At 37.0% G+C, this 16,618-nt stretch overlaps 1 protein-coding gene across 9 annotated transcripts in view; it reads right to left on the bottom strand.

Moving 5' to 3' along the window:
* Positions 1-1,058: 1,058 nt before the first annotated feature.
* The window catches only part of LOC124140708 (ral GTPase-activating protein subunit alpha-1-like), a 94,738-nt gene continuing 79,178 nt past the window's right edge, over positions 1,059-16,618 (bottom strand). For all 9 annotated transcript variants that reach the window (XM_046508403.2, XM_048403505.1, XM_046508406.2 and 6 more), the window contains 2 exons: positions 15,165-15,281; positions 1,059-7,027 (listed from right to left, as the gene is read on the bottom strand). In XM_046508403.2, coding sequence (XP_046364359.2) covers positions 6,864-7,027; positions 15,165-15,281 — 281 coding nt within the window. In that variant the 3' untranslated portion in view covers positions 1,059-6,863. The remainder of the gene's footprint in view (positions 7,028-15,164; positions 15,282-16,618) is intronic.

Genomic DNA, 16,618 nt, shown 5'->3' with positions numbered 1-16,618 from the left:
CTGATAACAGTGAACAGTAAAATAAATTGTTTCCTTTACACCGCATGCGGATTCCGGAAGTAGTTTAGACATAAGGATCGAATGGGTTGTGTGTGTAGCCTGGTCGATTGTGTGTCGTTGTTCATGCGCCCGCATGTACCATACTTGTTTACTAAACAAGCCCACGCGATTTCGTCCGGAGGTCATCTTAATATATTCGGTGTTGTTTTTCCTGGTCGATTCTGATGGTATTTTTTTTATGAAAACATATTTATCGAGGATACACACAGCATGTATGACGTGTTAAGAAATTTGTTGACTTGACATGTGTGGCTGTGGTTGTTCCGACTTTATCCCAAGTAGAAATCCCAAGTGCATGATTTATATAAAAGTATATAGTAAGCATGTGGTGAACAGATGACAATGGAATTTCCTGGACTTTCTTGGACTAAGGGTTGCATGTCTAGCGTAGAGCCCTTGGACATCCCATAAACAATGTCAGCTTTCTAGGGCCTAGTTATATCAAAACCAGATATATGCACATATATACCTTGAGTGAGTACATAGTGTTTCAGTTTAATGACGCCGGTGCCTGTTTGTCTCTTTAGTGAAGTCCAGAATCACAGGTATAGCAATGATAGAGCAAAGATCACGGATCATAACTTGGGGAAAATGTAGGGTTCAAACGACTGATGAGCCGATCCTTGCATCGCTAAGGAATGCAACTTTGCACCATCAAGTGCAGTGTCTAGCACATCTGTACCACCCCAGGTCCCCACCACATACCTATAAAGCATGTTCTACCTTTAAGACTGACTAGCTGCCCTTGACAACCAACAGAGAGGAAGTCATAACTTATCATCACATCAATTGGATTAGTGGCTGCTTTGGACAATGAGGAAAATCTGGGATTCGAACCCATTGTCATAGGATTCTGGCACATCGAAAGTGCCAACTCGGTACTGTGATTTGTGACACCTCAGACAACGGGGCCACTCGTCCCCTCACACCATATTAACTATTTGCATCCAAGTATTTTGCAATCAACTCAAAGTGCAGAAATTATCAACAGGAAAATGTTTGTGTAAAAAACAAAACATTTATTCTTGAACAATACAAGTCAAAATGGCCAAATACTCCACATGTTAACAATCAGACATGGTGATATGGTCTTATGTTAATTCACTCTGAACATTGTCGATTGCTTGATGTTAAAAATACATAATTATATAATTTACTTCATTATCCAAATAAATACTTAGTGCTATTGAGTATACATGTAATTGAAATGGAGTGATGTTCACATTTCTTATCACTACAATAGTATTATCATATTGACATATAAATAAATCTCTTATCAGTTTAACACTGGAGCACATGATTAATATTGATCATACAAGACATTCATATTTGCTTCTTTGCTGGGAGAATATTGCACTAGTGGACATTGATATGTGGTCAACGTAACACAAACAAAGAAAACATGTATAATATCAGCACTTGATCTGAACCACAGACACAGACTGGAGGTATATCAACATGGACAGAACATATACACAGCATCAAACTGCAGGATTCCTGCAGGCTTCACTAAAATCACCTCCCTGTTGTAAAAACTAGGAAGTGCAGCTCATAAAATTATTTGTAGGCATTGAGTGTACAGCTCATATATGTAGGCATTGTGTGTGTGACATGTATATGTAGGCATTGCGTGTGTCACTTCTGTATATGTAGGCAGTGAATGTGTGACTATTGTTTATGTAGACATTGAGTGTGTGACTATTGTATATGTAAGCATTGAGTGTGTGGCCTCTGTATATTTAGGCATTGTGTGTGTGTGTGTGACTATTGTTTATGTAGGCATTGAAAGTGTGACTATTGTTTATGTAAGCATTGAATGTGTGGATTCTGTTTATGTAGGCACTGAATGTGTGACTATTGTATATGTAGGCATTCAATATGTGACTTCTGTTTATGTAGACATTGAGTGTGTGGCTTCTCTTCATACAGGAGTTCAAATTCAAATTGAGGTATAATGCAGGCCACACATGACAATAATGAAATACTTTTGATAAATTTAGAACTTGTTTGCAACTATTAACACCACCAAGTTAAAGAATGCATTACATATGTGCTGCAAGTATGGTGTTTAGCCTACACAGATGCAAGGGCTACACACGCTACTTCTCAGGCATTCACTCAGCCATGTGAACAGTTACACTCATAATCATTCTGAGCAATAAATGAGCTTGAACATACATGAATTGTTGCAGTACATCAAATATATTTCACTTCAGAAATCTTGATTGAATAAATAACAAAGGGTTATGATACAATGGTCGCAGTAAGGTAATGGGATTACATAATGCAAATGATCACCTATAACGAGGAGGAAAGTAAAATGTTTACCTTCATAACAAAAGCAAGAACATTCACGTGTGTATACAGTCCTTGCTTTACTGTCTGCTATGGCATGTCCTTGTGTAAAACATGCCCTGTCCCCCAACAGTACAGTTGTCTGGAGGGTAGATTGCATTACACAGCAATTATATTTCCCCACGATAAACACATTACCACTAGCAGTGGCATGCAAATAGCAGAAATAGCATGTAACCAAATGCCTAGAGAAGTACCCCAGTCAGTCCTTCAATTAAACTATGTGGTGATAAAAAGTATTCACTTTTCGTTAATATATAATATGCATCAACAATTATTTTAAGTTTAATACATACTCCACCAAATACTTGTAAACCTTAACATCTTAATATCTCAAAGAAATATTGATACTCCTGAAAACTACAAATTTATTTATCTTACCACGAAAGAGCTGTTTTATTATGTGTTGTGTAACTATTTCTTAATGGTGGACAAAAGATCTTTATTTGTAAGAATAAAAACTCTCGACTGCCCCTAGCATTTGTTCCTGTAACTGCGTAACATACACAAGAAAATATGCCAACTCCAGGTATATTCTTTAAAAACATCTCATTTTGATATTTAAATCATAATTAAAATAGAGAATGGAGTCCCAAAGCTCACCTAGGCCTTCATCTTGTGATTAGTGAAGGTCAAGGGGTTCCAGTTAAATGTTCACAAGGTCTTATGGCATATTGATCAATCAAATAAATGATGCTTGCGTGACATAGAAGAAATACACATACATAGCACATAGTGTGTCTTTTGATCGAATTACACATTACATATGCAGATAGTCAATAATGTCAAGGTCTGTATACACACATCACTGAACACAGTGGAAACACGCACAAACACACATCAGCTGTTCTATAGAGAATCTCCCCTCTCTGTATCAACATCCACAATCACATATTTCTTATAATAGCTCACAAATACTTAAAAGAAAATATTGTTTTGTTTTGAAGACAACTGATGGCAACAACAGATATGGTCTTTTAAGGATCTGTTCTCTCATAATGCTGATGTAAAGACCGACTTAGTTGGCTGCTGCATCAAATACTTGTCAACTAGTATGAGGCAGTTTCTTAATCATCAAAAAACGTTTCCCTCAGCTTACGTAACAAAATACTACACTACCTCTGAGGGTTCTTATGACACTGAACTAAACAAAGTGAGGAAGTTTTTACACTGGTCAACCTCAGCTGAAGCCAAATATGTAAGTATCAAATTGTATATATTTTGTATGTTCTATTCTATAATTTTGAAGGCTTGTTTTAAGAAATGTCATAACAAATGGGTGCATACACTGAGCTGAAGTGTGGTCTAGTGCATGCTGTATCTACAGCAAGCCTACATCCCTCCACTGCCACAAGGTTATACCTCAACCCCAGCTGTCTACTGTCTCAACACTCAACTGACAAGGACCTGGCTCAATAGATACAAATGTGGTGACAACAAATACAAATTAATTTCTTCCAAAGTTTTCAAAAACAAGTAGAGGTCTTCCTTTTAAATACTTTTTAAACTTCATAATAGAAATCCTCTACAGTACTTGAAACATAGCATTGGATTGTGTATAACAAGAATACCGGTATCCCAATGTGACTTGTCACTAAGAATTGTCTACCCATGTATAGAAGATGAGCAGTGTTCATAGATACATTGAAAAACCCTATATTTTCATCTTTTCTTTTTTGATTTTTTATTGACTCTGCTGAAATTTTTCAAAAGTGAAACCTTACATTGAAAAATATACATGCATATTTTAAACATTTTTTGGAAATCAACAGTTAACACTTGTTAATTTGCCTCATGACATATTTCCAAAGAAATTCAATAATTCAAAATTCAATAATACAAGATACCAAACCAATCTGCCACTGCATTGCTTCATTATCTTCAACGCCTTAGATCCAGATCCCGTTCTGTCAGTCAAGTGTTCTCGGGTAAAAAGCAACCTCAATACACTACCCAAACCAACAAGCGATAATAGTTTTGAGCCAAGAAATACTAGTTTGGCCAAGTCGGATTTGTCAGTGTCTCTACATAACATGCAACAATACACCATACTGAGTAGGACCTGAGGGCAACATTGCACCATACACCTATACCACTTAACAAGTCTTAAGGATCCTTCATGTCAGTTTTGGTAAAAATAACATCTCTGTCATAATACTGTTGTAACATATAAAACATACATTGTTATGGCTAGATATGACATCATTCATCATGCAAAAAAGATTTACAAAATACACTTGTTTCCTGCTGTATAGAAGACCTATATCATTTGGTAAAATAAATATAATCAAGCAAATACATTTAGGTACATGCAAAAATATTCACTAAAGATATGCCTATATTTTTCCTGTAATTTGTCTGTGTGATGATCTTCTAGAAGCATCTAAACTGAAATGCCAAATTGAAGCATTGGGAATCCTTAATCAAAATTGAGTGGTATATATATTAAAGCTCCAGTCTAACACTACATAACATAGATGTCTTATGACAAGTGCATATGTACATGAATGCTGAGAAAAATACATAGCAACAACATAATTACAATTTGCATAGATTGATTAAAAAAACATGAAAATATCAGCATTCAACACATGACATCATGTCACTATTAAACCCCTGCAGATGTGAACCTTATTCCATACTGACTTGTAATCAAATGTGTTCAATATTTATTCTCTGAGCATAATTGCACATGTGAAAGATATGATGGTATATAAATCATGTTGTCGACTAGCACTTGAAAAATGTAATAAATCTGTCATCTCATGAGAAAAGTAGTAGCAACATAAGTAACTTAAAGCATCCTCATCGTGGCAATGACATCCAAGACTGGACTTGACTCTTCCCTCGTTTGATGTCGCTATGTCACTTGTACAATGGCTGTCAGCTTCACATGTGAAGAAAGTCAAAAATGAATTTTACATCTACTTAAGGAACCCAACCAGAACGTGCATGGTGCTGACAAACCAAGTTTCATCAGCGGCTAAATCTGGTATTTGAACTCAACATCAACCGAGGGACACACATTAACTTAAATTAATACAAAACCTTGTTCCATACTATGCTACTTACATCCAAAGCTGAACTCTTTGTCTTATAGTGACTGATTAAAACCACATATTGATGACTGTCATGATGGCCAACAGAGTTCTGGTCAGGTAAGGAAACCCATTGCTGGGGCTACACACTCACAGAGTGCACATCTTATTGTCACCCTTCCCTGATGATCAGATATCTCAGCACTTTCTGCCTGAACAGAACCTTATGAAATAAAGTTCACAGATCAGTCAAATTAGAATCACCCTCAGGCAAATACACATCATAATTTTGTGTTAATAAATTAAAACATTCAATATCCTAAAATAAGAAAATAAAAGTCTTTTGATTAAAACATTTCATTTAGTGCTACATAGTCTAGATTTTATCTGTCATCAATGGCAAAGTAGACTATGTGACCAAGCTTAACAAGTGTGTAAAAATTTGAAAAAAAACAATACAGAAATTAAAATGATACTATTTGTTTTGGCACAAAAACTGGTCGTCAAATAAGACCACTTTTCACAGTTAAACCAACTAACTAGAACAATCACACATGATGTTCTAATGTATAGCTTCATATCTTTAGCATGTTCCACAACATAACAATTAATCACTATTCCTAATGAATCTAAAAGAATTTAAAAACAAAACAACTTTGAGTGACCTCATCTTAACAGATCAAAAAGGATTCAGCCCTGAAGTATTGACACAGTGTTACAATGAAAAAGTAGCTGTGCTTTGAGAGGTGGCTTAGGATATATACTGCATGTCTGTCGACCCACCAGACACAGGTAATGAAACGACATGTTCCCGTAACTGACAGAAGTAACTGATGCGTTTATTCACTGTGACTATACGCTTCAGTCAACATCTTGGAGTAATGCCTTAATTGTGGTTACTGCTGTTGGGTACTTGGAGCCATCTTAGGCGATATGCAAAACAAAGTAAATATTGCTCTAGCTACACAATGCACAGTAACACCTGAGATACCTGATACTAACTGTGACACAATACTACACTAAACTCCAGACATTATTGGGGACTTTCTAATCAATTTGTTATTCAAATCCATAACAAATATTTATTGCTTGAGGATGAGAACTGCCCTATTATTCTTTACTCTAACATATCCAAGTTGATGGTATCTAGCATATCACCTTTTCCAGGTAAAACGTCTGTGAAAAGGTAATTTTAGGTAAAGAAATGTGATGCAATCCAAAGGTATTGAACAGGACCACATTTCTACAACCTAGGTGTGAGCTTCAGCGAACATCATGAACACAACTGACTGGAAGAGTATATATGGTTAGAAATAAATAAAATTTCCTTTCAAAGATGCCCAAGAAGGAAAATTATGATCCACATCCAATATGATGATTACAACAAGGAAGATCAGAATCTAAAGGATGTCACTTCTTATTCTTTGACTTGGGGCTTCCAGGAGGGGTGAAGATGTTGGGGTTTGGGGCACTGGTTTTAGAGGCTGAAGACTTCCTACTCCTCATGGACCATCGTCGTGGCGACCGCACCATCTTGGAGTCAGTCTCATCCATGTCAGTTCCAGACTCGCTTCCTGCAACCATAATAATGGTTATACTACCATGGAACCAGAGACTGGTTATCTTAGCATATCAGCTGAGATTCTTTTACGAATTATCAATATTTAAGTATTAGTTTTCTAATCCAATTTATATATGATTACTTTAGAATTAATTTTCTCTAGAAACAATTAGAATTGTGCTTAATTAAAAGATCATATCTTATCATTCAATAATGCAAATTTCTGGAGTAAATCTAATGAACAAAGTTTTTCAGGATACTTTAAAAACATGCTTCAGTAGAAATCAGATTGAGAAAAACATGCTGCCAAACAACAGACTAAACTTAAACTGAAACTAGTCAAATGCTGCATGCCGAAAACTGAGCCTGCAGAGTGACACTGATTCAATGTTACTGTACAGCCATACAACATCATGTAACTTGTACACTATGTTCAGACATAGCCACTTCACAAATACATGTTATCTACAATGCTAAATTTAGAAACAGAAACATCACCATCTACAACTAAAAAATGCAGTAATTCAAACCAAACTAAAAGTAACATTTATCACATGCATGTGTTCGTTACATTCTCAAAGATGTGCACATTCAACTGAGAACACGAGTCAACAAATGATAAACTAATGCAGAGAAACTGAAAATACAGCAAACTCCATTGAAAATTAAGGTAATTATGACTTACCATGGCCATCCCAAAGTGAAAGCATGATTCAGGGAAAAAAATAGACCTTTGCTCAACCAACACTACTTGCAGTGACGTGTTTGTCAATACTGATGAACACCCCGATATAAGGCACATTGGCAGATACCTCCGGTCTATTATGGTGACTAGCACCCTCTGATGCATCATCCAACCATCCAGGGTACAATATCTCCATTCACTTCTATAGCTTCGTTTTTGTTCAGGTGAACAGTTGACTTGCCTTTGCATGTGTTTGTGATGGGTGCCACTGGTGGGGCAGGATATGTTCACCTGGTATCATTACTATTTGATAGAGATTCATAAACAGATGCTCATGATAGGGTTGGATTTGTTCAATCGACTCTACTTTATGCAGAGATTTCTATTGGATATGAAAAGGGTTTTGTTGCTTTATTTCCAAGTCCAAACCAACTATACTTCTTTTAATTGAAACAATCATCACTCATATCCTTGATCACTGATCACTCAAACTTGTCGACTTAGATGTTGGTGGATATATATCAATGACATCTTGTAAAGTGCACCACAAAAGATTTCACTATTGCACAATTCCTTCTATATGAGACCTGGAACATATCAATCAACCTCGTACCTCAAAGCTGGCTCGTCTAAGGCTGCAAATTTGAAATTGGTTCTATGCCAAACTCATGTCAAAAAAGTGTTTTCCATTGGTTGTTTGAATCAAGTTCATGAGTGAAGAATAATGTGCACGAAGTTGGTGGTGAAGGAGGTGGAGATGACGACCTCGGAAACGAAGCGATGGTGGTGGAGGGTACCAGAGTAAGTATTTATCCTACTGAATGGAGACATGAAACACTGGATAGTCAATGGTGCCTCTGATTTGACAAACTTGCAGAAACCTTGCATTTGTCAATACGGATTAACATCACCATATGTGAACTGCATCATCCAAATGGCTGTTCTTTGAATGACAATTTATACCTTAGAGATACATTCTTCCCAAAATTAGTGTAAAAAGAACTATCTCAATTTGTAATTCTATACCTTAAAGACTCATTCTTCACAAAATGGAAGAACGTTTTGTATTTGTCATTTTGTATGGTTTCAAGTTTTCCCTTCAAACTACACGTGATGAGTTGTAGGACAAAAGGTATTACTTCTACATATCATATAGTCAGCTGGTATCCCCCCGAAACTCAAACTGCAAATGGTGTTAGTTGGACAAGAATATGTGACATAACATTTTGTCATTCTGTGTGAATTGTGATAAGGTCTTGCCACAGCATTGTTTAATCACAGACCCAAATGCAGAGTGACATCACTGATGAAGGTTCATTCCTTTCAGCAAGCAACTCATAGACTTTGATGAGAGTAGAGACAATTCATAGAGTTCACAGACTTAAGTAATGAATGGAACAGTTTGAAATTGTCCAGGACTCACTATGTGAACAAATCCCCAACCCGAGGAATATGACGAATCCATGAACTATATAAAGAAGCGCGCGGTAATGTTGAGGGCTGAACACCTATCCCTGCATCAAAAATAATACAAAACAAATAAAACAAACTTAGGAAGACAACTAACTACATCATGCATGGAGGTTATATAGTGGTGTCTTGGGGAAGCTATTCAGGGGATCTAATGCTAACACTTTTTGAGTCCAAGAATTTCAAAAAAGGCCTTGAAATATTTTGTGTTTCTTAACATAGTAGTTCAGTGAATGTGTGGGATGGTAAAAGTAAAACAAGAACCTGGAAGAAGCATCACTCACACAGTGTTTGTCATGTATGTTCACCAGAAATGAAATGATTCCAAAATGATGTAAAAGTGTTATACTATGTAATTAATAAGCAGTTGTTAAACACCGGTAAGCATGATAACCTGAATGGTGCAACAGGAGAGCCACAATACACCACTTCTCCCTAGAAACAATTCCACAGGTCAGAGGGAGAAACTAACATTTTTAGTCCACTAGTCCTTATAATTATATCATATAGCAAAACCCTTAAATATGTCAAATTTCTACTAGTCCTTATGATACCTTTTGAGCAGTTTGGCAAGGACTACAGGACTAGTGCCAATTTCTAACGCTGCTGGTTGAATGATTACTTGCCAAACTTAACTGATAATTAAATCCTGTAATTACAGTTCAAAGACTGTACAACCGACATTTAATGTTTGTTGTCTTGTAATGTTTTTTGCTGTTGGTCCCATTAACAGATGATCAAAAACAACAGATGGTTACTAGTAAATCTCCAATCATGTTACTATCTGAATCCAATAATAGACTGGCATTGTGTTCTGTGGGAGAAGTGGTATACGGTCACAAGAACCCAATCTAAACCACCATCACTCTGATGCAGCAACTACAAAAAGGAAGAAAGACAATATCAACAAATAAAAATGTCTGTGAAACAAAACAAAGCTCCACTTTGGCACTTCTGACACAACACCGACAACAACTCATCAAACAGTGACAACCCAAGTCTAGCTAGGGACAAGTTCAGGCCAGTAAATAGCATCCCGTCATCCACACTTGCCAAGTTAGGACAAACTACCTCCTGACTACAATGTATCAAAGTCATTGCTGTTGGAGCGTTGTCGTCGGAAACCAGATGGCCAGAATATGGCACCTGGCGCTGTATGGTGATGGTGAGCTACAAATCAATAAACGCTAGTCAGCATCAATGATATACAGCAGTTGTAACATAGCGAGGTCACAGTTTGTATCAACTATCATCACTACGGAAAAACTTTGTTATGGCCAGTCCTAGTTGTGACAGAGCTGCCTTCGTACTAAACTGTTTTCGTTTCATTCTCTTTGAAATCTTTGACTAGGATAGTATTTTCAAAATGACATTGACAGCTATAGTTAAAAATGTGTGTGAATTTGCAAGTCTTCTGTGAATATTTTTTGTTCTGAAACTGCATGACATACCCACTGATAGTTAATAGCCAAATAGCACTTTTTCTAGTTTCAATTCAAAAGAGAGTTTCCCTACTGCCAATTTATACTGCATTAGAAATAGTAAATGACAGGAAAATAAGATTAAAGCTAGGAGGAACCCAACTCAGTTCTTAAATGGTAACAAACAAGATTTGTTGCATATTGAATATTTTATTTTATATCACTGTTTTCTTACAAAAATCCCAGTAATAACCATTATTGATACAAAGCCACATAAGCACTGTGCAAAGATTAATGTTATAATACATGATTGATATAAAATCTCACAATCAAAATCACAGATAAGGTTTGGTATTTTAACAGTCATACAATCTTAAAATACATTCAAATAGACCAGGTATCTCTGCACCATCAAGGCAAAGATTATTTTGAATTGAGTTGATTACAACCAAACTGTTACAAAATGTAAAGATATGTAACTCAAGACATATGCCTATTCACACATTGGCTGTGACACATTCACACTGATTCACGCACACTGTCTTGGTGATGTTCTCAGAGGAACTTCAGAACAGGTGATGGATGATGGTACACCTCATATCAGAGACAGAGAAACACATACCCTGTATAACATATACAAGGACACCCTAACATCCATCCTTGCCTTGAAGTGACCATGACATTTGTAAGACGTTTACTTCCTAATTATCGGAAGCCTGAAGTTACCCCCTCCAATAAGGATTCACCTGAACATCAGCTTAGACGTACTTGTTTTGTTATTTTGATGTGTGTGTTATAGCTACATATGAATGATTTCTATACTGAATGATTAATTTCATAAATGCATCATTAACAAAAATACAACTATAACAAAATTAACAGTGCATAGATGGCATTGAAGATATCTTATGATTGCGGACACTTCACCTCCTCTAACTTTCATCATTTTTTTTACATAAGATCCTGTAGTTCCAGTCCCATTAATGTACCTTAACCATTTGTGTCATGTATGGATCCGTTCCGTCTCCGTACTTTAGGCTGACACTACCCCTAACGATCTCCAGTTTGACTAAATTGTTTTGTTTGTTGTTTTAAACTCACCAATATTCAAGCCAATGCTGCCAACATGGCCTGTAAACAATTGAATCTGCACCAGAGAGACCAGTGGGTGATATGAGTGATTTATCACACTGTTTGGGTACGATAACACACTATCAACCACGTCAACTGACCATCAGAACCCACTTAGCTGCCTCATACTACAAGCAACAGAGTGCTGTGGACCTACTCAAAGCCAAGTCTCCACAGGTGCAGTCTGTCCTGAAATACCTTAGTCCTCTAGATAAGTAACAAATACAGATGAACTCTGGATGAAACCCATTGTATTTGTCTGAAACCAAAACAACAGAATAACTTCCATTCTTTCAGGGTTGCAATCTACAATATCCATCTTGTAAAATATCTTTGCAGAGTTGGGTGAATGGACCATATATTGGATAAAATATAGGAACCTAGTACTCTCTGTAGTCTATGTAGTAGGGATGTATGTTAACATACTGAGAACATCTGAGGTTTCTGTCACATGTTGGGCAGGAGTAATGATAAATAAACACAAATATTCAGCATAAACAAATGATGGGTGCCCCGTAACAACATAGTGAACATCTGACATGATACTGTCATGATTATTGTCTATCGTATCAAGATATCCACAACTTTTAACACAACCACTGAAATATATGTCCCAATGATCTACCCCTAGTAACCAAAACTATCATTGGCTCTTAGGCCAAACAAACCAAATATGACTTTCTTGTCCAGGTCAACAAATAAACAATTCATTAATCTCTATTTCTGCTAGCCTTGTTTTGCAAGTCAGTTTACTGGGGATATTCAGCAGTGAGTGTAACATATCTACAAGTCTGTCAAAGGAATACTCATTTCAAGTTCACTCATTATTGGCTAGATTGTTCTTTCTTTCTGAAATGGAGTCCTTTTCAAGAATTACCCTGAAATCTTTTGTTCTTGTCTTAAAACTGATTTCTTTCTTTCATTCAAGTTGACCTATTTTCTAACTTGTAAGTTTGTTTTAGAAAATGTTTAAAATAAAGAATAAAATCGTTATAGAACTAAACTGCTGGTATCCACTGTTTTCATGTTTTGAGGATAAGGTGACTTTTCAGAAAATAAATTTAACCTTAAACCAAGAGCTCTGTAAGAAACACAAACAATGGTCCTGTAATTGTGAGTTTGCCACTTTGAACATTGTTTTAGCTATATCACAGCATGTCAAATTAATGTTTGAGGAAAGCCTGAAGTGACATTTAGCCCTTCTATATTTACCACTTGGGTGCAACAAATTACAGATAGGGTACAGCCAAACCAAAGATCATAATCAGGGTGAATGTAGGATTCAATCCTACGATTGTAGTATTCTGGCACACAAAAGGGACACAACTCTGCACAGAGAATTGAAAAGCCTCAAGCAACAAGGCATCATCTGGAGGAGTCCATGTCCACAAAACAGAACACTGACAATTTGTTGTGGCTTATTGACCTTCTTGACCACCTCCATAATGATCAAATATACCCCTAATCCTTTCCTCAAAAACAAATAGAGAGACTGGAATGTCATTTCTTAAAGTTTGACTATGATTGGCAAGAATGATTGACATGTGACATGCAACTGTGACAAACTATTGTCATGATCTGCAACACAACTGGAACAAGATAATAATATGTTCATGATAGTCTATGTGGTTGAAATCAGGGTTAACTTATTTCAAAAACAAAATTTATGTCAAAGTGCATGTCAACATTTTACTCTTCCGATTTCAAGTCCGCAGAATAGTTTGTTTGTTGTTGTTTAACGCCGCACTCAGCAATATTCCAGCTATATGACGGCGGTCCATAAATAATCAAGTCTGGACCAGATAATCAATTGATTGACATCATGAGCATCGATTCACACAATTGGGATATGATGACATGCATCAACCAAGTCAGTGAGCCTGACCACCAGATCCCGTTAGTCGTCTCTTACAACCAGCAGTCGCCTTTTCATGGCAAGCATGAGTTGCTGAAGACCTATTAGATATTTCTTGTCAACGATCATCCCAGAAGTAATTAAGTATAAAGGTTTGATAAATCTTCACTTGTATGCCATTTTGCTCCTGTAAACAAATTGATTATATTCTTTAAATGCCGTATGTGGATGGATGGATGGATGGATGGATGAAGAAATGAATATTGCACATAATGCTGCATCAGCAACTTTTCAATCGTTTGGAGAGCTACCTATGTTACTTGATTGTTTTCAATGAAAAAATTCTTCTAACCATTTTTGTCATTTCATTTCTCATTTCATTATAATGCCCATTGTCATGATAAAATACATGTATATTTCAGATGGGGCTAAGATCAGTGAACAAAGTCTAATACAGAAAAATGAATTATGTTCAATTCTGTTTAAATTATCTGTCCACCTCTACCTGTTGTGCCATTTTCTTTGGTGTTCAACTGGCAAACGCTTACTATATTTATCCTTATCTTAGCCCAGATGTTTTGAACTGGATGAGACAAATTCCTGGTTGTCTTGAACTCAAAGTATAGTTCCAATGGTAAAAAATAAGTTAAAGTTACCCTGACAAGTCAGAAAATTAATGCTGCTTTTACCCATGAGACAATGAGTTATAACATACAGATTCTGTAATAGCCGCTGACAATTTATTGGCAAGTAAGTTTAAAATTACTCATACTTCTTGTGTCAATGAATAATTTTCTCTTCAAGACGGAGCATGGTATCTTAATGGTGAATTATTACAGCCTTAGTACAAGTAGAAATGTATTGTACAGACTCCTTCAAAATTAAAATGAGGAACTTGTGTTACTTAAAGAGTTGTGGACAGTATAGGGCAAAACGTCCTCCTCATATTACTGGTAGAAACAAAGTAAGGTCTTTCTGATGATGTCTTATTGTCTACAGTTTACACTGATTCAGGGCAAATATTCACATATTTCTGTAGAAAACCTAGACTGTCAAGATAGCTGCCTCCCCTTGAAGCCACTTCTCTGCATGCCTGTTCACTTCAAGCTGCTCCCCTTGAAGCCAATCCTCTTCAAGCTGCTCTGCTTCTCACAGTCTCCAGGCATACAGAACACCACCAGCACATCAGGGCTGCTCACACCACGAGGTATCAAGATAATTGTCTTCTAAAACATGTTTCCATGTCTGCATAGTGAAACAATGTGTATGGAAAATGTCATCCATTTAGGTAGACAAGTCATCATTGGTACCTCTGGTTTAGATGGCAAAAAGTAGTGGCAATTATAGGGCAATGCTGACTACCCTTACAGTTTTAAAGCAGAGGATGCCAGAGTCCTCCTCCGTCTCCGTCTCCATGATGTAGGTGTGTTTGCTAGATAGCTGCATGACGTTCCCGAGTCGGTGTAGCTGCTACATGGCTGGTACACCTCAGAGAAACTGGATGGCGAGTGTTGCTGTTAACTAAGTAGCTATAAGAATATGAGGTTATCTATTCCCTTCTGCCAGAGGGCAGACTGTGCCTTCCTACCTCGGCTGTGTTTCATCCCTGTAGGCGACACCTGGCCCATAGATACTGATGGCTCGGGACTCGTCAGTTCACTCAGGCTCGTGTTGCTGGTCTCTGATGGAATTTGGGTATCCAAAACTGAAACCAGACAACAACGAATCAGTTGCAGAAGATTCACTTCACCTTAATACATGAGAAAAGCCTTACCAGTATTGAACAGTGAATGAGCAGTTATTCCCTTGACACCCACACCCCATTGTACATTCATCTATCTCAGCAAAATATAAGTCAATTATCCGTGTTATGGGTTTTCGGACGCTTAAGGAACAGTTGTAGTTTTCTCGCTAATCACATGAACAAATGAAAAACATCATCAACAAGGAGGCAGATTCTAAAAAACGACTTGGATTACAAAAGCTGAGTTCAAGCCGTCAAGTTTGACTCAACTGCTTGTGGGGCACAATGGCATTGATCTGTGGTTAGGGGAGTGAGTGAGTGAGTGAGTTTGTTTTAACGGCGCTTTTAACAGTATTCCAGTTATATCACGGCGTGTCAGCTTAATGTGGGAGGAAAAGCCCGAAGTGATGCAGGTCTCAGACGTTTACCACTTCAGTGAAACCCACGAGCACGGATATGGTGCTGACAAACCTAGAAACATAATGTGGTAAGGGGAAGTCATCTGACACATTGTCAAACTAGAAAGTGTTTTTACTCGTAAAAACATATGTCTCCCCCCACTCCCCTAACCCCCATTCATTCGTTTACTTCACGTTAAACCCCATCTCTTCATTCCCACCCTCCATTACTAAATAACAGCGACAAAAATAGAACTCCTAGAAATTTAAAACAACTAATGGGCACCACTTCAGTGCTGGGTTAATGTGTATACAAAGTTTCGCGAAAAAATATTAAACGGTTTCCGAGTTATGGTCCGGAAACCAAGCTTACCCCCATTCAGAGTCTATGTTCAAGTTATCTCCATGGAAACGAGAAGAAATAAAAATGTCAAAAATCTCTAAATAGCAAAAGGCACCACTTCAGTTCTGGGTTAATGTGTATACAAAGTTTCGCGAAAAAATATGAAACGGTTTCTGAGTTATGGTCCGGAAACCAAGCTTACCCCAATTCAGAGTCTATGTTCAACTTATCTCCATGGAAACGAGAAAAAATAAAAATGTCAAAAATCTCTAAATAGCAAAAGGCACCACTTCAGTGCTGGGTTAATGTGTATACAAAGTTTCGCGAAAAAATATCAAACGGTTTCTGAGTTATCGTCTGGAAACAAAGCTTACCCCAATTCAGAGCCTATGTTCAAGTTATCTCCATCATGTCCATGGAGACGAGAAAAAATAAAAATGTCAAAAATCTCTAAATAGCAAAAGGCACCACTTCAGTGCTGGGTTAATGTGTATACAAAGTTTCGCGAAAAAATATTAAACGGTTTCCAAGTTATGGTCCGGAAACCAAGCTTACCC

This window comes from Haliotis rufescens, unplaced genomic scaffold (assembly GCF_023055435.1).
Source record: "Haliotis rufescens isolate VD_foot unplaced genomic scaffold, xgHalRufe1.0.p SCAF_3, whole genome shotgun sequence".
NCBI lineage: Eukaryota > Metazoa > Mollusca > Gastropoda > Lepetellida > Haliotidae > Haliotis > Haliotis rufescens.
This window is presented reverse-complemented; position numbering and strand designations above follow the sequence as displayed.